The sequence below is a fragment of the Phaethon lepturus genome, unplaced genomic scaffold (genome assembly GCF_000687285.1).
Source record: "Phaethon lepturus isolate BGI_N335 unplaced genomic scaffold, ASM68728v1 scaffold43959, whole genome shotgun sequence".
Taxonomy (NCBI): domain Eukaryota; kingdom Metazoa; phylum Chordata; class Aves; order Phaethontiformes; family Phaethontidae; genus Phaethon; species Phaethon lepturus.
The window spans coordinates 1-26,002 of record NW_010566392.1 but is presented as its reverse complement, the minus strand read 5'-3'; the positions used below and the strand labels follow the sequence as shown (position 1 = coordinate 26,002).

At 34.7% G+C, this 26,002-nt stretch overlaps 1 protein-coding gene across 1 annotated transcript in view; it reads right to left on the bottom strand.

Moving 5' to 3' along the window:
• MICU3 (mitochondrial calcium uptake family, member 3) overlaps positions 1-25,651 on the bottom strand; it is a gene marked incomplete at its 5' end in the record, with an annotated part of 37,529 nt that extends 11,878 nt beyond the window's left edge. The window contains 8 exons of the mRNA XM_010295466.1: positions 2,520-2,691; positions 4,629-4,729; positions 9,529-9,624; positions 13,250-13,288; positions 14,622-14,693; positions 19,305-19,387; positions 20,865-20,912; positions 25,573-25,651. Of these exons, the coding sequence (XP_010293768.1) occupies positions 2,520-2,691; positions 4,629-4,729; positions 9,529-9,624; positions 13,250-13,288; positions 14,622-14,693; positions 19,305-19,387; positions 20,865-20,912; positions 25,573-25,651 (690 nt within the window). The remainder of the gene's footprint in view (positions 1-2,519; positions 2,692-4,628; positions 4,730-9,528; positions 9,625-13,249; positions 13,289-14,621; positions 14,694-19,304; positions 19,388-20,864; positions 20,913-25,572) is intronic.
• Positions 25,652-26,002: the final 351 nt, after the last annotated feature.

Here is a 26,002-nt window from a genome sequence, read left to right as displayed (position 1 = left end):
CTGCTGAAATAATCTGCAATCATACATGATTATTTCCTCTCAAGGAAAAATGGCAAAGGACACAAAAGAGGAAGAAGGGCAGGCAAACTGACACTCTGAGAGAGTTGGGCATAGAGCATTCTACTCTCTCTCTCTTCTCTCCCAGGATCACGTTTTGTTCAACTGGGAACTGTAATAACATTTTGTATTTGCCATATGTTTTGCATTTTGACTTATGAAGTTATCTTTGTGTAGATATCCCAGAAGTTTCCTACTAGAAACTATTTTCTATGAAAAAGAAAACTAACTTCATTATTTATTTAGACAGACTATATTTTACTACAGCAAAGCAAGCTGTTAAAAATGCATAGACTTTATTTAGGAGTTGATATTTGTAGTAATTCAAGGTGCCAGCTTAAATGAATCACTGCTTGGCATCTAGTTAGTAGAAGGAGGAAAGCATCCTGTGAGCAGGCAGCATGCCAGCTGAACATTTTAGCATGACTAGAGTATGCCAAATGATCATCATGTTGCTTTAGAGGCTTCTACATACAGCGCTACGAAAGATTAACATTGCCAACTGTGAGCGTAGCTGCCTATTACTTTACAGGCTAGACTAATTTTTCTTCTGAGTGGAATCCTCTGGTTTGTATTACTATTGCAGCATATCACTGCAGAGAGAGTACATTTTATAATTTTTGAATTATAATGTTATTACAAGTGTAAAAAAGTGCAAGCATATGAACAACATCTCCATGTCAATAAGAGGCAAAGTCCCATTCTCAAAAGCCTATGGCCAGCACAAGAGGTGTCACAGGGATTTACTTTCTCCACTGTACTGACAGCACTGACAGTGATATGGAGCTATGAAAAATGGCAATGTCTTGTTCTACATAACGGAGGTATAACATACGATATACAGATATATGGCACTGGTCAAGTGACAGGATATTCCCAGAATGCAGCATAAGCAAACCTGTAACTGAGTGACACAGCTTTCTACGTGGAAGTTTTCCTTAGCTGATGGTCCCATCAGAGATCAAATGACAGAACTACTGTGGAAGACTTGCTATCAGAACAGTGGCATTGGAAGACTTAAGAGATGAATGTCAAAGAATACTTCCTTGTGTTTAAAAGAAAGTGTCTATATGTATATTTACTTAATCAACTTCACCTTTGCCATTCAAAGAAGTATTTCTCTATACCTATGACTGTTGTCATTTTTCAGTTACCCAAGTGATCCTCGTATCATTGTTGCTATACAAGCCCCAAAATGACTTTTTTTCAGATTTCCATCTATATGGAAATCTCATTTTCACTCTAAACAAAAAACATCTGGGAACCATGCAAAAACAGCTTTATACCATTTCTGTTGCACTGTCTTGGCTTTGAATACTGAAAGCTGCACAGACCTTTTAGAGTAGTTAGAACTGAGTGCTGTAGCAGCTAGACTGGGAACTGGGAAAGGGTCAGTAAGCAGGAACTCTAATCCCAATCTTACTGCTTTGTTTCACACCCAATCTGGTGCAAAAGGGACAGCCCTGCTTTCCCTTTCCAATCCCCAGCTATATTTATCTCAGTGGATCTAACTGCTGTACAACCACAGGAAGAATCAGATAATCCAGATATTTGAACAGAAAGCTGTTGATTTTTGGGGTGTGTTTCTATCAGGTCAGCTGACTGATCTTACTTACTCTGTAGACTGAAATTACAATGTAATTTCTCAAAACAAAAAACAAACAAAAAACCCCCAAAAACCGTCCAAACCAATTTATTACTTTTCTTCACAAGTTCTGCTGCCAGTGCTATCAAAATATATAGCTATTGAAAGAGTTAGATTTCTAGGGCAGATTAATCTGGTCTCCTTCTGTAAACACAGACAGAAGGAGTATATCCAAACATCCCTTATTTGAAAGGCTACTTTTAACATCATCCTATCATTATCCTACTACCATTAACTCATAGTTGCCACTACATTTCTCTCAGATACACTCCTGACAACACATCTGTTAAACAAATGAAGGACTATCTTCCTTATGACCTTTACTGCTTTGATTATCTTTTCTATCTCTTCAACCATTTACAAGAACCACATACCCATCAATAATTATATACAAGTGATCCATTATTAAGACTATAAAACAACTACATGAAAGGTGTTAATGTCATTTCTGAAAAGGTGCTATTCCAGTGGCAGTGCATAAGAGAAGGAAGAAAAAAAAGTGGGTTTTAATGCCTCACTGCTAGACTGTTCAAGGCTTACCGTTTTTGCTGTTTAAACTGAATTTTCAGGTAATATAAAGCTTTATTATCTAAACTTCAAAATATTACTATCTATATCGCATGGAACATAATTCTATACTATTTGCTTTTCTATTTTTTATTCAGCAAATAATCTGAAAAACATGAGACACACAGCTTATATTCAGAATAAAATGCTGGTGCTAATTAATTCAGTGACAGAATCTCATCCACTCCAACACCTTGATGACACTGGGACTGGATGCTGTGGCCCACTGCTGTCCCAGCTAATCAATTACCTTTTCTTCAGGAATCCTGCATCGCATGTTTTCCAGGTAACTTGATGTATTTTCCACATTTGTATACCTCAAAAGAATATGGGCAAAGTCTTCCTCACTGATGGTGTTCATCCCATTAGAGTAGGAAAGGAATTCTATCTCTAGAACCTCAGTTTGTAGGTTGTCCATAAATCTAAAGTAAAAACATAAATATGAAGAAATAGTAATACTTTGTATTTCTACTACTTAAGTCCTTAAAAGACTCATAGAATATAAAGCCAAATAGCATTATACAAAATAGTTTGATTTTCATAGTACTGATGGTAAATCCCTTATCTATGTTGACGTATTTTCTAATCAGTACAACAATCTTAACTCAACGATGAAGTATTTTACTAAGGATTAAAATGACTTAATACTTACATTTCTAATTTATTTCTAGTTTATGTTTGCTTAATTTTCTTCTTCAGTGTGTCACTGATCTTTATTTTTATATGCTAGACTAAAAATTCCATCATGGTATTAAATGAATTCCCTAAGTTTATCCCCCAAATAATTACTTACAGATTATGCTTAAACCTTACCTTTCTCTTTTCAACAAGCTAAGAGCTTGATGAGCTCTTGCAGCCTTTCAACTGAAACTTTTTTTTCACTATTCTTATGATATTTCTATAAACTCTGCCCAACTTAACAACATAGGTAGCATATTTGGGACACCAAAACTGGATAAAGTATAAAACCTCTATAAAGTTTTTTTATATTTACATTTATATGAGTATATATAAAAATGTATTTATATATTTACATGTAAAGATACTGTCTTTATAAGCAAATAGATAAAATATACTATTATTTTATATTTCAAAATTATTAAGTATGGGATTGTATTCCAAAACCACCTCCTGAGTCTGCTTGATGTCCTATGCAACCAAGGATGATATCAGCTCTCTGGTCCCAGTACTGCACTGGGAGCTCATGTTCATCTGACTGTCAACCACAACCTGTAACACTTCCCTGTTACAGGTTCCCAAGAGTTCCCATCCCATAGACATTGCCTGCAATACTCATTCCTAATATATAACTTGACTTCTAAAGAACCATGAGGAGCTCAAATCAAAAGGATGTCTAGGCAAAAGTATAAGTGCAAGGTAAACATACAGTAGTATTTCCCTCACCAATACATAGTTTAATGATTTTTGAGCTGGTAAAGTAGTGTTGAATAAAACTTGATGGATCCCTCTTTCTGAATATGTTTACTAGATTTTGACCTCTTTAGCATTCACAACATCTTACAGCAACAGAAAGACATTTTAACTAGATGCCGTTTGAAAAAGTACCTTCTTTTCTGGTTCTTGTTTTGAACTCACATCATGAGTTCACATCACTTGATGACACAGTTCTTATATGAAATAATGGATACTTCTCATGACATACATAATCTTAAGGCAAAATATTTTGGAAACATCCGACTGATTAGAATGCACAGGTAAATGATAACCATAAAGACAACAGGTATTGGGAGTATTTGCTGAGGAAACAATAACCAAACACTATCTGTGCATCTCTTTCAACAACACAGAAACATACAGGTTTATGGCTCTCTTATTATGGTACTCTCCCTATATTTTTAAATTCTATTTTAATTTGTGTAGTAATTAAGCCAATAGCTTCTACTGTGTTTTCACTTTTTCCCAGAAGAAGCTTCTTCTAAGGTGCATACATGGTATCCTCAGAAAAATCTTTACATTTAAATAAGTCCCTAAGAGCAGAGATGTACAGTTTTTTTCAAAAGCACTGAAAATCAGGGGAAAAAAATAAAAATAATTCAAAACCAAGAAAAACATTCCTACATGCCCATCAGAACATGGTTGGGGTATAACCTCTCCACTCCAAACCGACGACACATACAAGTGCTACCAAAATTTGCAAATGCAGCAGCATTAGTACAGGACTTTTTATTGTTGGTTCACTTATTGTTTTATTTTGCTCTTTGTACATACAACACACACAAAGGGAACATAAATTTTATATACGTGGCTGCATAAACTATGTGTTTAGTAATATAATACACATTAATTAGAACAAGCATGCAAGTATTTTTTACAAGAAATTAATAAAGTTAAGACTCACCTATAAAAATCTTCAAAGTTCAGTTCAGCTTTTCCTTTCTTGCCAAAAAAGTGTACAAGCAGTGTAGTATCTGACAGTGAACTTGAAATATCATCAGCACGCTTAAATATTAGAATAAAAAAAGGTAAAGGCCACGATTGGATCAGTTACAGAAGTATAATCTCAGAATGCCTATCATCACAATAGACCTTACTATTAAAAGAGTTTGTGTTTTATATTCAGTGTCTTAAAAAAGACTTTAGCAATAAATTCCATTAAATTAATTTAGTCATGCAATTTTCACAGAAAATAGCGTTAGGCTGTTAATTGCATTCAGTAGAAAACACTTAAAACAACAATATAATATAATGGAAGCTGCAATGAAGGGGGAAAAGGCATGAAAAATAAAACCAGAAACGCTCAAGGAAAAAAAGTGTTCTAGTCAGTTGAGGTATACCGTAAAAATAACTCCCATTCTACACTATCTCCTTTCCCTTCTACTATGCAACTACAAAGAAATTAAAGGAAGTTACTTCATATACTTTTATTTTATATTTCAAAATTACTAAGTATGGGATTGTATTCCAAAACCACTCACATCAGTCAGGTGTACCTTATATGATTCTTTTCTATAAGTAGCAGATGACTACAGTTTAAATTTTATTGCCCCAAAATAGTTAAAAGAACAGAATTGTAAGAAATTTTGAAATCATTAAGTAATATTTTGACTTGTTCTCTTAAGAATGTTCCTCATCTACTGAGTATGTGGCCTCTGCATCAGACAGGAATCTTTGAACAGGTACTAATACTTTTTCCTTAATAACTAACTATCAACTTTGAAGGCACAGAATTAGAATAGTAAAAAAAACCTAATTTTGATCATTTGTAAGAGCAAGAGTTGTACATAGGAAGACATATAAACAGAGGTAACTATCATCTGTGTATAGTGATCGTGCAACGTTCTGCTTTTTACTACATATTCATTACCCTTAACTGTTGTGTATGTGCATAGATTTTACCCCTTTCACAGAGAAACTCTTGAAATACTGAAGAGCTAGAAAAATAGTTCAATAATATATGGCTCTTAAATAAGCCATAGTATTCCACCATAGCAATGTCCTTCTGGTATTAACATGCATTTGCCAAGATTTGAAATTCCAAAAGTAATATATTTAGTCTCCTTGCTGTACCTGCCTAGGGAGAACCTTCTGTCCAAGCTCTTGTTTTCCTTACAAAAACAAGATCTTATGAAAAGCAAAGAGTGGGAGCAAAAAGCAGTAGTCTCTGCTCTTCCTAGGCAAGCTACCACCCACCAGCAACACCATATTTTTGTGGAAGTGTGCCTGCTGACTCTACTGTTAAAGTACAAAACAGAATACACAGTACAGAAACCTAGTAAGTATTTGGGAGATGTAACAGTACTAATTTATCACTATAATGACAGATTATAAACTTAGAGGATTTACTGTTAAGTACAGAAAACTGTTTATACAGATCTATAAAGATCTGCATATGTAAACCTGCAAGCTGCACTCAAGAGTCCTCTAAGTCTGACTTTATTTCATAACTGAAGAGGCTATAAATTTATAACAGATGGAGAAACTCTAAATGAAGAAACTAGGAAGACATTTTGAACAGTTCAACATCATGTATTGTGAATAAACATTTCATATCTACATTCACTGAAATACACTATATTAATTTCAAATTTACATTTGATTTGTAAAAAATGTAAAATGCAATATCCATTAAGAGTATTTATGTATCAACAAGGAAAAACATGAGGCAGCAACAACACAAATCCTTTCCTTTCAATATCTAAGAACTAAAGAAATGAGAGAGACTTTTCTGTACTTTAGTATAATCAGTTTACAATTCTCAAGATTGTATTTCATGTACTCTAGCTTCCTCTTTATTCTCATATTCTTCTCCAGGGAGAAGTAAGATGACATAGTTTATATATAGGCAGAGAGATATTTCATGTCCTTCAATTAAGACAGCTCTGATCTTAGAGTGAGCAAATTCAGAAAAGTAATCACTGTTTGTCTTTTAATATTGTTATCCTCCACCACAGGACACAATATACTGAAATGCAGATACCCTGATTTCTTATGTCTTTTAAGCAATTAAATCCCTAAGCACATTCAAACAATTTCCCTCAAGTACACTGAAAAGATATCAAATGTTAAATTAGCCTTTCATCTTGCAAAAACATTTCAAAACCTTAGACTTAGGTTGCATTCATCCGTATCTAAAGAACCATTAAAAAAAATACAATCTGTAAGTCTTTTCACAATTCCCATTTGGTCAGCCTCCTTAAATGAAAAAACCCCAAACAAAAACCTCCACCCAGAAACTCAACCCAGTATGCTTCTCTGCAAAATTGCAGGCAACTGAAAACTATTCCTGTGCTCCATTATATGAATTCTCTCTCTTAAGGGGTAAGCCTTAATCATTTAAAACTATTATTTATTGTTCACAATAAAATGAATTCTGTATTTTAGATCAGTGTAAATGCAGTGACTGCACCTGTTTCCATATCTACAAATACGAGACTCTATTCTGATCTAATATATTTTGAAATCTTTTAAATGAGAATAAAACCCTGGCTCACTTCTCTTTACACTAACTGCAATACAAATACCAGTAAAGAGACAAAGAGGAGAGGCAAGTTTCAGTCACATTATTGGCTTGCTGCATAATGGCAACATCTTTTCCTCCTAATTTCCTAACCTGAAGAGCAGTAATTTTTTTTTTTTTTTTGAGTTCTACAAAATTAATTTCAAGCTTTTGATTAAAGAGTGTTGACTAAAAGTAAGTTAAACTCATGAGCTATGGTCCACTGATAGCAACATATTCTGAGAATGAAGTATACATATTATGCTTTGAGTTAGTAAAAGCTTTCTTACTGCAAGTCCTTGATTTTTCAACAGTGATAGTAACCCTACAAGTCCTTGATTTTTCAACAGTGATAGTAACCCTACTGATTTCAAGTTTCATTTAGTAATTTAAGAATAAACCCACAAACTGAACTCAGTGGTAAATGGCATATTCCAACAGGATGGTGTGGTTGCTTTCAGTTAGGAATAGCAGGAACAATACTGTAAACTGTTCTAGAAAGAAACTGGATGTGATGAGTAACTTCTTTTTCCCCCCAAAGAGACTTTGTAAGTTGATTCTTATAAAAACGAACCTTATTTACTCTCCTTTTCAACTTACACAAGACCTTCTCAAAAGGCTATGAAACAACACAGACTCCAGTGTCACCTAACTTTATGCCACTTTCTTAGCACAGATGGCTATAATATCATTCAGATGTGAAAGTACTTGGGAGAGAGAAGCATGTGGATAAAAGCCAGCCGGCTCAAACTTAAACCAAGCCAGATAAAGATGATTATGGTGAGAAGTGGGAAATTCTCAGTGGAGCAAAAGAAGGATATACACTTTTTTCTCCATAAAATGAATTAAAAGTGAGCAGAGAGACTTTTTATACATTTCACAGACAATTTGAATCAATGGTTAATATAGATGCTGTTAAGCTTCAATTACATACAGATACTAGCCTGAGGCATCAGATGTAAAAAATCTCTCTCACCAAATTAAAGGCATTTAAAAGCAAGCAAATAAAGGCTAGGCATACTGCTTTATTGCAGGATTACTATGAATATTGCTATAAATATTGGTCTAAAACTCAGTTCTGTAACACTATATTTTGTTTTGTTCAAAGGCAAATGAACTCAAGCTGAGAGAGGTACAGAGAAGGCCTATTTGATACCTGGGAAACATAGGTTCTACCTTAAGAGAAAAATCAAAGACCTTGTTCTGTTTAGCCTACGATAAATTAAAACTGTGGGCTATGACTGCATTTATAAACACAACCATGAGTAAGAAGAGTAACACTAAAGAAGAAAAAGCCCTACAAAAAGTAAGGGACAACAGATTGGTATAAAGGGACTATGAGTAAATTTAGCCTGGAAATTAGAAAAAGTCCATCCAAGTCCTCAGATTATTCAATAGCTTCTGCAGAGGAACAGCAGGGACAAACCACTAATTACTTTTAATATGGAGCACACATTGCTTATGAAGCCAAGAAAAAGATTGTTTTACCCTGGAGGTCCGTTTCAGTTCCATGTTCTTTTCTCATTATGATCCTGCTTATGAAGCATGGGACTTGAGACCAGTGAGTCAGTGGGGAGTTGCTGTATGTCCTTTAATGCCACAACCACCAGAGCAATCACCCTCACTGTATGGGGCACAGAAAAGCCTAAATGATCTAGTCTTCTAACCCTCTTAAATGATCAGTACAAATAAGCGTCTTAATTGTCTGAAAGCATATCATGAAACAAGGATCTGATTAGAATTTAAAAGAACTACAGAAATTAATTTGACAGTACAGTGATATTGCTATCCTCCATAATGATCGTGCAACATTCAAATAGACTGTTTTGGTTACCTTAAAACATTTCTGGTTCAAACAATTAACACAATCTTTGTGTGACACTGCTTTTGTGAAGATAAGGTTGATAACATACAGAAAAAGCACATTAAAGACCTAAACGTTAAAAGCTTAAATGGCTGCAACTCTCATTAAAGTTGTCACATCACTGGACCAAGTCTAAACAACAAAGATTTCCTGAATTATTTCTCTAACTGTGAAATACTGTCACTATTAGTGTCAGAGAACGTTTTCTACAGTAAGGACTGAAGAGGACTCAATCTTCCAACTCTTTCATGAGAAATGACAACTTTGAATTACTGCACCACATGGAACCAAATCAATTTCATCTGACAACTTTCGAGTTTAAAAAAAAGTAATTAAAAGGAAGAAAAGAAACAAAGTGCATAAAACAGGAAAACAAACAGAACAGAAATAAATAAAATAGCAGTTGTTTATGGACCAGAGACGGAGGTTGTCTTATACCTCCGCAAGGTCCGAAAAGAGTGCTTGGCTTGTGCTACGTCTCAAAGTATCCCAATAGCTTCTGGGGACAAGGTCCTCGCCTTCTGTTTTAAGAACCTGCAGAAGTTTCAAGAAGCACAATTGTTTGAAAACCAAAGAACAATAAAACAACTGCTTACAGACTTTAAAATCTCTTCCAACTGATCTTCAAAAGCATGGCTTGATTCTTTTGCTTCTACACAGAAATTTCTACCCAGTTACATGACACTTTGTAAATCAAAGGAACACTAGTATATTACAGCTTATGACTCATAGCTTGGCTGTGCCAAAAGTATCAACAGACTCTACTTTCCCAAACAAAATAATTTAGAGAAAATATTTATTGAAAGTAAATGCAAAAATGTCCTCTAAAACTCAGTATTTTGCTGTTGCTTTTCCAACAATTCTTTTTTGCCAAAAAATATTAATTTATATTCTCACAATATGAAATTTCTTTTTCCCATTGGTCAAAATGGAAATGCTACCATCTAATTAGTTATATAAATGAATTTCATCCAATAATCAGGATGACATCCTTCCAACAATAAAGAAACGCAAAAAAAAAGCCTACTAAGTCCAACTTCAGCTGTAACATACTCATCAAAAGACCACTATGTGCATGTGATGATCAAACTTACCTTGTTTAAACGGAAAATACATTTACATTTCTGCTCTGAAATGTTTTGTATTTGGAAGCCTGAAAAATCCTCCCTTATTAAAATAGGCCTTCCTTTATCTTGCAATTAGTTTTGAAACATCTACCTAATAAATTTCTTTTTTTCCCCAAAATGAATCTAGGGGAGGTGATCCTAAAGACAGCAGAAGACTATCTGAACTCGCTTAAGGTTATTGCAATTGAATCAATTTTCCCCTTTCTCTCCAGAACTCAATGTAAACTAGGTCGTCTACTTTCAGGGCTTCCCACTCATGTCCATGTGGGCATGCAAGACAAAGGCAGAATATGTTTAGTCTTCTAACTACAAATGAAAACCATTTTTTTTTTTTTGAGTCAACACATACTATTCTCTTAGAAGTTTACACTGATGTGACTGCTGTACCATGTGTAAAACCACACTGTTATCGTAAAGAATACTGTATAGAATTTAAGGTTTATTGTCTCTATATATTCCACAATGTCAATTATGAAAATATACATTTAATTCTTTAAAAAACCATAATATAGTACAATTTCTCTTTTTCTCTTTTTCCTTAATGTTCTTTAGCACAGTATCTCCTCAGGTAACAGGTCTTCAATACACTTGCAGTACATCCAGCAGTGATACACAGTTACATGCGTGAAGATAGTATTTAAGGGCTACATTACAATCAGTGTAATGGGGCTCAGTACTTACGGAAACATCCTGTATTAATTTGCTTCAGATATATTTTACATGTTTATAAAAATGCATCTGTATATGAACGATTACGTAAATTTACATTGTATACAAATAAGGTTCTTAATACTACAGAAACAGTATTCCAGCAGTAAGTCAGTATGTAATTAAAAAAAAAAGATAAAAATGCATTAAGATATGTAATATGAAATGTGTCTGGCTACACAATACTAAAGTATTTGCTGGAAGGAAATATGGTAAGTAATTTAAAATTTTTTTCAACTTGTGTACCACTTCCACAAGCTCTATTACGTACTTTCTCCACCAGCCAATTCAACTCATCCCTTTCTGTGAATTGTCATGAAAGAAGCATAAGAAACTACCAGGAATTATATTTATGCGCAATGTATATTATACTTTTATTTCCACTTTGAAAAATTCTGGTTTTATCTTTCTCTTATTTTGGAGTGACAGTTCCTACACTGTCACCACAGTAGTCTCATACAACTCCATTCAGTCCTAAATTGCGAAACTACAGGATTAGGTCCTCAGGGCATTGGTTTCTCTCTTACATTTATTTATCCCTTTGGTATTTACTGGGTCATGTGTATGAACACCACCTCAATCCTTTATCCAGAAAATAATGTAATATAGATATTTTAAGTATTCACTGAATCTGTTCTCCTACTGGAGATTTACTTTAGCCAATGGAGTTAGTATTTCTGGGCATGCACATTTTGTTTTCCTTACATGCATCTCATCATAGTTATCATGTTCCGGTTGGCATTTGGCTAGTAGGAGCACTCATGCAACACATGCTGAAGCAGTCTTAACACACAACTGCAGTATGCACCAGAACATGACTTGAAAGAATTAACCTATGCAAATGAAAAGACAAAAATATTTAACCCATTTAAAACTTCACTGTATGCACCCTATGGCTTAGGCTTTGTAATTTCTCAAAAAATTAGAACTGTTTTGAAGGATGAAGTGAGGAAAAGGGCCCAACACAGCACTTTGTACTACCCCAGACATTCCAGGGCTGCATCTCCTAGGTCTTGAGTATCTTCAACTATCCAGGACACCAAGTGAAACTGAAAAGGCTGCTACAATTCTTGTTTCAGTAGGAGAAATAGAAATAAAAAATATCAATATTCTGGGGTGGGAGATTTGTTGGATACTGTGAATTCCTATACATCTGAGTCTCCTTTGTGTGCAGATCTCTATTCAGGTCGTCGGAGGGAAGGAAAAGATGGTGCACACCTGGGCATGACCTTGATACAGAGTTAAGATGTGGCTGGAGTGGACCATATCTAGGAGGAGATTTTTTTACTTAAGCTGAAAGCTATTATATGAGTAGGAAAGCCTAACTAGTTTGGTTTCAGTTTAAAATCGGAGGCAGCACAAGAATATGGCAACCACCGTACAGCACCTTTCACTGCAGTAAAGCCTGATCTAAAACCCACTGAATCTCACATTTCCTACTACATTATTCTCACAACATTGCAGCATCTATATCCTGTCACTGCACCTTTTCATTCAACAGACTTCCTTCCTGAATACCACCCAAACTGTACGTGCTAACTTCACAGGAAATAAAGCTATGCATTCCTGTGAACGATTATATAAAGAAACAGACTTTAAAACTGTAAATTCACTAGTTATCTAATTCTTGTAGGTTCCCTCCCCTCACTTTGAATATCACAATAATCATACCAAAACAAGTTTAATTCTTCTATTTTAACATCACATCAAACTTTTTTATGACAGCTTTACTTCTGCTGTGATCCAAAAATTAATCAGGTCAGGGTGAAGACATTAAAAAACCCAGATCTCTCTTGCTGATTCTCTCCCCCATTCCTTAAAACTGATGACGTTTACAGTCACCTACATAATATAGGGACTATTTTCTGTAAAATCCTATTCTAGCTAAGCACTGAAATGTCTTATTTGTTCTGCAAGTGAAGCAGATAGCTCTTTTTATTTGACTATTACTTCTCAATATACATAAGGAGACAAGACAAACATGGATCAAATGACTCATGCAGAATGACTTAATTTACATACATTAATTAAAAACTAGTCTATAATTTCTTAAGATATACTTTGTCCTTTCCCTTAAAAATATAATTTCCTTCGTTTTATACAAATAGAGCAAGCAACCTTTCCTCCTGGTAGGCTTACCTGTTTTAGAATGCATGCAACAAGCATGCACAACCTTTTATGCAATTAAAGATCTATCACACTTGTACTAATTAGCAGAAGTAATTTACTTGATGAAAAAGATAAATATAATATATTTTCTTATAGCATATTATTTCACCTCTCTGGTGAAGACTGCATAAATTGAAAATAATTAGAGTACATACACTGTTAGTAGAAGTATGATATCCATAAAGTTGAAGACGCTGACATACAGCAAAAACGGGTCAAGCCAAGTATCACATGTCAGAATGAAGCCAAAAGAAGGAAAAAAAAATAAAGACAACAGAATAGGTTAAGACACAGAAATATTTTATATATTATTAGATTTGTTGTTTGTTTTTGAAATGACAGTGAAGAAAAAATGGTTTATTTTCAATCTCATTCTTTAAATTTTCAAAAAAGAAGTAAGAAGTTGCAGACATTGCTCTCAGGAGAAATGTTCCATTTGGTTATCTTTACTCTTTCCACAAGCTCTTAATTTGGGTGTAAGTTTCCTTTGTTCAGAATAAATAGTGTGTGAGAGATTCAACAACTGACCTACAGTTTTGAAAAGCTGAGAAGGATAGGTCTCTCTGAGTCAGAAGAAAAGATCCCTTTTTATGCTTAAGGAAGGTTTAAAAAGTATTAATTTTTGAAATTCAAACTTCCTATGTTTTCAGAGACAAAGATCTGAGATCAAGCATCTATGGTCCCAAAAGGATAACAGGCACTATGAGAAGCTTTGCATATATGTCAAAATGTTTCTTATAATAAGGAAATTTTGCCATAAATATGCAAATTACAAATGAACATGTTTTTTTCTGTCGTGGGCTTGACAGAGATTTGTTCCTAATTTTTACTTGTCCAACAGTAAAATAAGATCCTGCTACTGCTGCCATCCTTCAAGACAAACCACCACAGACTTGTCTATTTCTGACTTACCTTTCTTATGCACAGAAGAAATGCAAATTTGACCTTAAATGAGTGTTCAATATTCCACAAAAATCTAGTCATATAGTATAAACAACTAAAACCATTTTGCATTAGTCATAAGCAGTATTTAAAAAAAAAAAGTGATTTTTAATATAAAATCTAAGTTGACTTGCAACATCAGCTATTTTAAAAGTACTATGTTAATAACAAGCATCAGGATCAGTATGTCTACCTGAACAGTTTCCGTTAGTTCTGGGAGGAGGAGTATAGTTTGGTCTTGCCACTGAGATCTCTAAGTCTTATACACAATAACACTGGATCATTACTACTCACTTTTCCTACATTTATAGATTCCAAATGGAATCAATGCTCTTGTCATAATATGTAATACAGTATTTAAACACCAATTTCTTCCTTCTATAGACCACTTAAATATTTTTTCAATAACTGCAGTTTAGGCTAAATATATAGCTTTTTTTGTTATATACTTATACATATTCTTTTAATGATATGAATTTATTTTTAAAAAAAAACTTGAAAGTGATTAGTGAAATCACACACAACTTTGTCCTACAACAAAGAAAACAAGCCACCTACCAGCTGCAACTATTCTATTTTACTTACCAGCATTGCACGTTTTTCTTCATCTCCTTTTCTTTCTCTCTTCTCATTTTTTTTCCTGAAAATCTCTTGTAGCTAAAAAATAAACCATTTTGTTCCTAATTAGTTTTCAGACTATTTCACATGCATAACAATGATTCATCCTGCGGAACACTGCAAACAGTATTAAAACATAGTTTTTTTACTAAAATATCAGTGTTTCAATGATGCTTTACTGTTCATGTTCATGCCTTCATGCTCCTTCTGTCACCTTCACCACCACACAGAAAGGAAAAAGGAAATACTTTTTCCACAAAGTAAGGCTAATAATTCTATTTGGGAGCACAAAACTAAGAACATCCTATTTAGCTTTATATTTTAGCCAACCCAGCCTATACAAAAAGGGGGAGTTCCAGCCATTTTCACCACCTCCTTTCTTGTCGGGTGCTAATTAGTATCTGTGTGGCTATTTAGGCAGCTGGATCAACCTTTTTTTCAGATTGTTAGTTTCCAAGAGATCAGTTTTTGCTCCTGCTGGCACAAGGGAAGGGTGGAAACACCCGGTGGGGGTGAAACATTCCCCTTCAGCAGCAACAAACTACTACTCAAGAGTAATTTATCAAGTACTGTTTTTTTTTTTTCAAGTCTGTTCAAAGAATACCTTCAGGTCTTGTAAAATACCCCTTTCACAACTTTCGCTACATTAAGAGCTTTAAACATGACTTCTGAGAAAACCTCAAATACAAGATTTAAAACAGACAGACATTATTAAACATATTTATTTTTGGAAACCGCAAAGAAAAATTTTAGACTAAGAAATGGTATGTACTTATCTTTCTTTGTAAGTATCTGTATTCTTTAAATGGTTTTATTTATAGTAATACTTACTAATATTCGCAAACCATTAGAAGAAAGTGACACCGTGTTTACTCTTCATAGGAGACAGAGCAGTATTAACTATGATCCCATCTATATCTCTACCAGTGAACGTCAGCGTTTCAAAAATTGGACCTGAAAATATTGTACTGCCACTTGCAGCATTTGCTAACCTCAGAATGGCTGAAAAAAGAATAAACACTGTGGCTGACAAATTTGTTTTATCTAGAATATGGTATTTTCAGAACCAAACATCATGGCGGTGGTACCATAAATAAATGATTGTGGCAGTCATTTCAAAGACCCAATTTTACCTACCAGAAGTCTGATAAAAATCTGATACAGTAATGACACACATACAGAGCTCCCTAGGTATTGGAATGAGAAAGTTAAACTGCGTGTGATAAATTCTGCAAGTAAATTTTCCAAATTTGACTTCAGAATACCGTATTTCAGAGAAGGCAGATGACTAAAACAAAGGGATCAGCAAACTCTACTGCAGGGGTATAACAACACTGAAATAAATGAATACAGTGTTTAGCAATTAAATAGCAAACACATTTATAAATAACGTTTTATGAATAGTGATAGAACAAGAGGAAATGGCCTCAAGTTGCGCCAGGGGAGGTTTAGATTGGATATTAGGAAAAATTTCTTTACTGAAAGAGTTGTCAAGCATTGGAACAGGCTGCCCAGGGAAGTGGCAGAGTGTGTTCAAAAAATGTGTAGACATGGCACTCTGGGACATGGTTTAGTGGACATGGTGGTGTTGGGTTGATGGTTGGACTTGATGATATTTGGAGGTCTTTTCCAACCTTAATGATTCTATGAATTTCCAAAATTGACTACTGTGTTCTGGAATTGCCTGTAAGGCAAATACAGACCAGAATATTATGTGTGTCACTGTATCTATTCTTGCGTACTGCATCAATTTATAGTCCTTGGTATGTTTTTCCTAGTATTTTTTAAAAGCTGCAGGCACCAATTACTGTAACCTATGCTGACAAGGAAGGAGTCATGACAGGACATTGAGCTGGATGGCCTAGAGTATTACAGAGTTTGCAATCCAAAACTGTGGAAAGAAGAAAGGTAAATGAAGAGAGAGAAGTAGAAAGAAAATACCTTTTGAAAAGTGACAAGCCATCAAATAGGAGAGAAAAGTGGCAGTAATTGAAAAATAAGAAAGACTGGTAAAAAGCAATGCATCCTTGGATGTATTTCCCCTGCCACAGAGGCAAAGGGAATAGGATTCTGTTGCATTCATCATTAAAGCACTTGCTAAACTTCTGGAAATGGATCTTTTGTTCAGAAGGAGTGCTATAGGATACCAGCGAATAGAAAAGTGAATGTGAAAAGGATCTAGGAGTACTTTCATTGGAACGTTGTTTGAAATAGGATGAGATTGACTGCTGAAAGGAGCAAAAACAAGATCTCCTGTAACAAGGGAACACAATCCTTCTGTTCCCTGACCTCACCCCTATGACATAAGCAAAGAGGAAAGCACAAACACCATAGAATTAGCTTACAAAAACGCTAAAGAAGTTACCAGAAAAATTAAGTATTTTTCAACTCTCCACTACACATGCTCTTCAAGAATCACGTAACATGTGAACTCTACACCAATCTCTTCAAAGTCTCCTCACTTACAAAACTGAATAGTATTCGATATATTTCTAATTTTATGATAGCTGACTGTCATCAATGGAGAAGTATTTTGCAAATGGATATAGTTCAAATACCAACACTTAGAGTCTCCTGCTTCCAGGCACACAGGAGATGGATGATGTACACCCAAGCAAGGTGAGTACAGATGACAAATGTATGTTCTGGGACCAGGTCTACCACAGCTGCAGCATCACCAAATCAACTTTTATTGTCATATTTGCTTTTATTTACACAGACAGACATTACCTATCTACATACCTATCTGTTTTAGTCTTTCTCACTTCAGATCTAACATTCTGACTTATGGGTTTTGGTCTAATTTTTGAAAGGTCACTGACGTGGAAATCAGAGTTAGGGTCAGGTTTATTCTATACAAATTTGTTAAATACAGTAATAGGTGGAGAACAGTATATCTAATGTTTGAAAATTCTCCTTCCTTTCTTCTATTCACCAAGTCTGGCAACAGGAAAAGAATAAGAAGGAGAAATTTTTATCAGGGGCCATGACAGAGAACAAATAAAAAGCAGGATATGAAGAGGACTATAAAAGCACAGTTAGAAAGAAAGATGCAATATCCATAGTTAAATGTTGTCCTTGCTTCCTGCCTTATATACTTATTTGATTTCATTTTCAACATCAGTTTCTGAAAGACAAAGCCTCCTTCTTCAATTTCCTCCCACTTTGCTGTTGCAGTGGAAGCCTTTTCTTAAAAAAAAAAAAAAAAAAAAAAAAAAAAATTTGGTCAGTCTATTCCAACACTTTCTCTTTTATGGAATCGCGAAAGATTTTTTTTTTTTCTTTCTTCTTCTTCTTCTATTTTTCCTTTGGCCAATTAATCTAATGTTTGCTGGCTTTTTCCCCGGACCAGAGGAGACTGTTACTAGGAATTAGCAAATATAAGGATATGTACCTTTAATATTAGAATACAAAAAATGATCAACATGCCACAATTTGCAAGTGGTGACAGCTTCGAAAATAAATGAGATCTGTTCTGCTTAAGCTATGCCACCAGAAAACAAGTCCCCCAGATGACAGAACTCACTCACTTGGCTGTGTATCACTTCCTTGAAAAGAACAACTGAGGGAAGTTCAGTGGGTTGAGGACAGTTTCTTTCAGGTTTCTGTTTTCTTTAGGTTAGCATAGCTTATCTGAATCAAGCCTTGTAATTTAGCTTGAAAACAATTAAGAAACAGCACACAGGGAATTAGGGTGTCTTCATTTTAAATCAATAGTGGTCTGACACTTAAATCCATTCCATGTGTCTGCTTCATCCTTCATATTTTGTTCCATCTTCTTCTTCAGTAAGACAGGGCACTTTTTCTCATAAGTATTTACTGTATTTATAAACTCAACTACACAAAAATGTATGAAGATAAGAATTGATGTCTTCTGCAAATATCCTTTTTACAAACATCTGATTCGATTCTTTTATTTTTTATACCGTTAATAGCCTGTACTTGTTCAATAGAAAATAAAGGCCTCATGCAGTCTTCAGAAAGCTTGTCTAAACCACTAACCACAACCCTTTCAATGCTAATTTCTAAAGAAATGTCAAAAGCTATATTTGCTATAGCTGAGTGTTTCGGTGTAAACCCAGACATCTGTTGCATATGGACATTATCAATTTAGAAAACTCTGATTTATACTGTATATAAATGGGCTGAACTAGGTATATGTACAGTACGTTTTATTTCATTACAAATCTTGCCCAAAACAGATTATAGTGTTACGTTGTATCAGTCAATATTTTCAGGGCACCTGGGATTATAAGCAGAATGAATGAGAACACGAAGTGGTCTCCCAGGAAAAGATTCCTTCACAAGTCCCTCCATCATTATAGCAATTAAATAATTTTGCTGACTACTGATGCAGCAGTATTGCTTTAATAGCCTAATTATCTGTTAACGTAGTAGTAATTTAAAAGATTCAGAATAAAAACTGGAATTAAGCTTCAAAAATCATTATATACAACACACCCATGCACTGTAATAAGGAGACACTATTCACAATTTATGTTACTATTTCCTATTTTAAATACAGCAAATAACTAAATTCAGTGAAGAATACTCTCATGAGTATTGACATCATCACAAGTCTCAATCCAGACAAAAAAAAATGAATTTCAAGATTGCTTTCAAGAATTCAAAGACTGAAAATATACGTACCACTAAGAATTCCTTTTTGTCCACCATCTCATTGCCATCAGTATCAAACATGTTGAAAGCAATTCTAAAACCTGCATGAGGCTCTGCCAAAAAAAAAAAGCCCCATTCAGTTATTTATTTGCTTGGAAAGAGAGCAAATATAAAACTCTAAGAAATTATTTGATGTCTGTTTATAAAAGCCGTATCCTCAACTAATTTAAATTAGTACTGTTGTGTACATAGTAAATGCAAACCATAACATCTGTAAAACAGTATTATCCATGTCAGGAAAACAGAAGGCATGCTCACAAATTCATAGATTAGAGGAAAGAGACAGTAGAAATAGAACATGAAATATAAAAAAAAAAAACCTCACAGTAATGGCTGGTTAGGTAGTTAAGAGTGTTAGTTTGTAACTAGAGTCCATTTTACATTACAAACCAGAAGTTTGTAGAAAATAGGCTTTTTATGAAGACACAGTGTTCTAAAAGACACTTGTAAAAAGTTTTGCAAAGAATGTACAGGATGCAATTTCTGGTCAAAACAAATGATGTGCTGAAAGAGACCCAGAATTTTCTTATTTACATGCTTAGAGTAATTGAAATTTGAAATCAGGTTAGAATTTTAAATTCTTTCCAAAGTGTGGGGACTTTGAAGGTAATGGTAAGTGAAAGCCTTTAGGCAACATTTTGGTGATACTCAATGATTTGCAATATGGATGAATTATGGCCAAAAGTTAGTCCAGATATCAAAGAAATGATGGAAGGATATTCATAGATCCAGCAGCTAGGGACTGTAAGGGTTCAGGGTCAAGTGCCTGCTCTGATTCACAATATGACTCCAAATCATGTCTGAAGAAAAACCTAATGAATCCAACAGAAATTTTTTAATTCTATACAAAGGAAAGACAAGTAAAACATTTCACTCCTTCCCAAGAAACACCTTTTAAAACATCAAAACAAAGCCTGTATCAGGCGTAGTTTACTCTAGTTCTTCTTTGTTCCTTCTTCCACTTTGTTTTTACGGATGATAACAGAATAAGTATTCAGTGATAAGAATAAATATTCAGTATTGATAGTGTTTTCTAACATAAACAAACATCTACTTCAGTTTGACAAGATCTTATATTTTGTATTTTATCATTGTCTCATTGATGTCACCCATTATGCACTAATAGGTGAAACAATCCAGTAAGAATGTATATCTTTCTCTTCTTCCTATAATCAATGTCCTTTATGAAGTTCAGTAAATTCTGCTAGAAATTTTGTAGGAATTTCCAAGAAAAGAAATTTAAGCTTTTAACTGGGGTTTAGCTTAAGTTTATGGCTCAACTTTCTCAACAGTCAGTAAAAGGTGTTCTAGATAATAAAGCACCTAAATAAAACATAACACAGGATTCCAGTAGGAAAGGAGAAGTTCAAATGGACATAGAGATGCATGATACATTTCCTTCCATATTGGGATATGCAGGAGAGGGGAAAAAAAAAAAAGAAAGAAAAGGAGTAACATACAGTAATACATTCAGAGCTTAGAAATTTGTAAGGAAGTTTTGTTGGGGTTTTTTTTTCCAAAAATACTCACTTGTTAAAATACATAAGAGGAATAAATATTCTGTGTAAGATATCACACCTGAAGAAAAAAAAAAAAGTTATGCCATATTAGTTTCACCTCATCTTCACATCCTAAACTTGAAAATATTAAATCTATGTATAAGGAGGATAATTGTGATACATGTGCATATGCATATTCATACTTCCATGCATGTGACTGTATTCAACCTGGTCAATGAGTCTAAAATACTGATGGGGGGGGGGGGGGCCTGGGGGGGGGGGGTGTTGGAGCCTGGGGGGAGTGTGTGTTGAGTATTTTAGGGGAGGAATACATTAAATATGGCAAATAAACAACTACAGTCAGTGGAGAATGGCTCATTAAATAGGAGCTGGCTAGATTTTTAGAAACTGATAGAAATTATTATTCCATCTTTTTTCCAAAAAACCCACTAATAGTTCATGGCAACACTCTCTAACAGTATGACAGCATTTACTCTGAGAACATTAATAGTGCTCCCTCCTGATATGTACCACTTGAATACAGTTCTTGACTTTAATACATGCTTTGTAAGTGGCATGTCCTGTATCAATTGAAAACTTGGCTTCATATTATCTATGAATGCCTAGATTTGGGCTTTTGAGTTGTTTTCATATGCACATTTTCATAATCATCACTTGGAATTTATATTAAAACTCATACTAAATGAATGTGTAAATTTTGTAAGTATTTTAAAAGCCTGTTAAGAGACATTTGTACTATGTCTTCTACATCCAGAAGATCTGTAAGGAATACATTCTAAGCCTTTCACCTTTTGTTAGATGTCAAAAGGCAATCACAGTGTGGAATGGCACTTCCTAGTCTCTTCAGAAGTGATTAAGGCAAAATTTAAATAAGAACTAAGTCAATATCAATATTGCCTGTATCAGAAATTATGTAGCCAGCAGGAGTAGGGAAGTGATTGTACCCCTGTACTCAGCACTAGTGAGGCCGCACCTTGAATACTGTGTTCAGTTTTGAGCCCCTCACTACAAGAAGGATGTTGAGGCGCTGGAGCGAAGCTGGTGAGGGCTCTGGAGAACAAGTCTTATGAGGAGCAGCTGAGGGAAGTGGGGTGGTTTAGTCTGGAGTAGAGGAGGTTGAGGGGAGACCTTATCGCTCTCTACAACTACCTGAAAGAGGGTTGTGGTGAGGTGGGTGTTGGTCTCTTCTCCCAAGTAGCTGGCGATAGTAGGAGAGGAAATGGCCTCAAGTTGTGCCAGGGAAGGTTTAGACTAGATATTAGGAAAAATTTCTTTACTGAGAGAGTGGTCAAGCATTGGAACAGGCTGCCCAGGGAGGTGGTGGAGTCACCATCACTGGAAGTGTTCGAGAAATGTGTAGATGTGTCACTTCAGGATCTGGTTTAGTGGGCATGGTGGTGTTGGGTTGATGGTTGGGCTTGATGATCTTCAAGGTCTTTTCCAACCTTAATGATTCTGTGATTAATATCTAAATAGTATGCCTGGTGCCATAAGCTGTACTTCTCCTTTTCTAGCTCTTGTGTAAAAGAGATAACCTTGCAGAATGCCCATATAGTTCCAATGAAGAGAAGCATCTTAGAGTTCAACAAAAACTGAAAGCAATGACTTGCAGCTCTCCCAAAAAGCCCTTAGCTCTAATGATTTTCAAGGTTGAACTAGCAAAACTGGTTCTTTATTTCTTACCAATTGATTTTTTCTGTTCTGCAAAACCAAAAGTGTTAAGTCAGTCCACAATATTAGACTATTTCAAAAGAGTAAAAAAAAAAAAAAGGTGCCTGAGAGTAAAGATGTCTATCAGCTGGGATTTTCAAAAGTTGCTGGCTGTCTCCTTGATTTCAGTCCAAGTCAGGTGCAAAAGTTTTTCTAAAAACATCCACAGCTTTGGATGTTTAAATATCTTTTAAAATCTGACTTAACTGAATATTTGACAAACTATGTAAATAGTAATCTGATTTTTTTCACTGAAAAACCTGTAAAATTAAAACTCAAAACACTGTATCATTCATGTGGTTTTTACAATTATTTGAACACATTTAACATCAGCACTTCCAAAGTAAGAAACTTTGGTATCTTCTACTAATACTTACAGCACAAAAAGTTCTAATTAACTCTGTCCTGAAATAATACTCAGAAGGGACCTTCTGTCCTCTTGAATAGCTGAGATATGAAAATCTCAGCTATATTTCTTTTGTATCTGTCCAGATGCCTCCCCAAACCTTTGATCATACAATACTCCTCCCTAAAAGCCAATTGTTCTGAAAGAGGAGTGCCTTTAAGAGAATCATGTCTACTATCCTCAAACATAAAAGAAAAAATAACCAAGCACAGAGATCTCCACAGATATCACAAAGACTGGAATATAAAGACAATACAAAAGAAAGACAGTTAACTGAATTGCCTTTGGGACCAAATCACATACTAGAAAGAATCACTAAAACCCTCAACCTTTACCAGCTGAAACTCTCCTAACCCTCCCAACTTCCATTCCATTCATGGAAAAAAGGCATTTTCCCACCTTTTGATCCAAGAGCAAATTTAAGTCTTCAGAACCAAGACTTTACTACTGCTAGTAGATGTAGTTAGGAAGGCTACTAAATATTTTTGATTATCACCTACTCTTTTCCTCAATTTACACATAGCTCCACACTGAAAATTAGCAAGCATTTAAGTGACACATGCTCTATGCTTTATCTTCTTGCTTTTAGACAGCCGCTTGCAGAAATTAGTTTTCAAAGGCCTGTTTGAATCTGTTTGGACAAGCAGCTATCAAGAAATCAGATACCTCAAAGGTTCTCATTCAGTGGTGTACAACATTCTTTAATAGCCAGTCAGTAAAGGTAAATATGTATTTTTGTTTGTTTGATGACACCTTCTTTGTTGTGAAAGGAGGAAGAAAGTGCAATTGTCGAGTAGTCCATCACAAGTACGAAGAGAGCAATATAAAAGGCCTTGAAAGCATTCTCTCCTTTTGTTTGTACTGGCATATTGTAGCTGTAGACAGATAGTTCTGGTTGATTGCTCTGAGTGTTATGGAAGAGAGGCTCTGAAATGATGACTGAACAGAAAGAAAAGCTTACACTAAGATCAGAAAGAAGAGAGGCAGGTCACTCAAGGGTAAAGCATAAAAATAAAACCTAAGGCCAACTAGCACAAATCTACATGGCTCATTTGATTTAAATGAATCTATGGCAAAATAAATGGACATAGACTTTTGCTACTTGCTTCATATTAAAACGTGCATGCTTTAAAGAAAATGAGTAAATTAATCTTGGAGTTTTCATGTCATGTACTAAATAAACACTAAATTAGAATTAAGGAGACCTGAATTCTATTCCCATTCCTGTCACTGGCTTACTGAATGACCTTATTAGTCGTAAGACCCACCATCTTTTATCTATAAAATGGGATAACGGAATGCACCTTTTCATAAAGCATGCTGAAAAGCTACGTAAGTGCTTAAGTTTATTACTAATTTTACCAGCTAATTATGCCAGTTTTGAGTCCTCTTAATTCCATCAACTTCTGCAGAATTTCACTGGCAGAAAACTGGAGTAGATACTGTTGAATCAAGACTGCATGTTGCAGACATTTTATCACATATTTAATAAGCAACATCCAGATATGTTTTTTTTAAAAATTGATAATATATTGATTTAACAGATTTGGAAGCTGAATTTTTATGTAATTAATATTGTAAAAGTCAGCTGTAATGGCTATATAGAAAGCAGCCTAGAGCAAGGAAATACAGTGCAAAGATGTGCCAGTTTCTGCCTCCCTGGGGTTATGGCTGCAGACACAGGGAAGAAAGTGAGTGCCTCCATGCACTAGATATTCGAGCCCAGGACCCTCCTCTGAGAGTAGGTGCATACTCAGTCCTTTAATAAATTTGAGCTGCATTTCAATTAGATTCATCAATTACATGCATACGTTTGATTGGAATTTTGTTGTTGGCATATGTATTTTAAATATCCATAAACATATATAAACATGTATTTTATAGCAAGTACTTGTGGCTGCTTTTAAAAACATTTAAAACATTCCACCAGATCTTTGCCATTCTGAATATAAGCAAAGGATTATTTACCATAAACAGCTTTTAAATGTCTGTATACAAGACATCATGGAGGGGAGGGGTGTTCTGTGTTTTTTGGTTTTTAAGTGATAGAGCTTATTAAGAAAGACAAAAAAAAACCCCAAAACAGAGACCAGGAGGGTGGCTCATGGCTCTTCCTTTACCAGTAGTGTGAGTTTTAAAAGCTATCAAAGCCCTCATCTGCAGAATTTAAAGGGATATATAGCATTTCTGAAACTCTATGTTGTGAAGAAAATGCTTATTCAGTGATAAAAGATACCATTACTGTCTTTAGAAATAATCACATCATTGAACCTATTAAAAAAAGTAAGAGATATTGTGGTTTTATGAGAATATTCTATCTTAGGTCTATAGATCATTCTTCATTACAACTAACTGAACCTGAAACATCAGTTTAACAAACTCTAAGATACCAATTCATTTTAAAGAGGCTAGCTATAAGATAGCATGATTAAAACACTGTAAAGACTAAAGGGAACTTTCCCATGCTGCAAATGTAGAAGGCAACAAACACGTTTTATATTTTTTAAAGATGTGATTCAGACTGAAGTACATCATCACTTTAGCCACAATAAATTAATAAAAGTAATAATTTGGTTCAGGAAAATAAATTCTTATCCCCCACCTTTCTCATTAAGATCACGGAAAAGTTTGGATGATCCTTTCCACACTGGTGGTGTCTCCATAAGGATCTGATTCAGTTCCTGAAAAATAAGATTTAAAAAAGATAAAAGTATATATCAAAATATTTAATGAAGTAGTTAACAGATTATGAGTAAATGCTAGGAAATCAATATAAAAGATAGGAACTGCATGCAAATCTACCAATTAATTTAACTTCAGTTTACCACAATGACTTTGGAAGTATTCAAGCACATATACAAATTTTGCACACATGATTATTCCAAGCATTGCTCATCTGCATGAATATTAAGTGTTTGCAGAGTTGGACAGAGACATGTAACATTTGTTGCTGAAATTACTCACCACTGCCCATAATCACTGAAGCCAAAGATAAGTCCCCCTGGATTTCACAGAATCACAGAATCACTAAG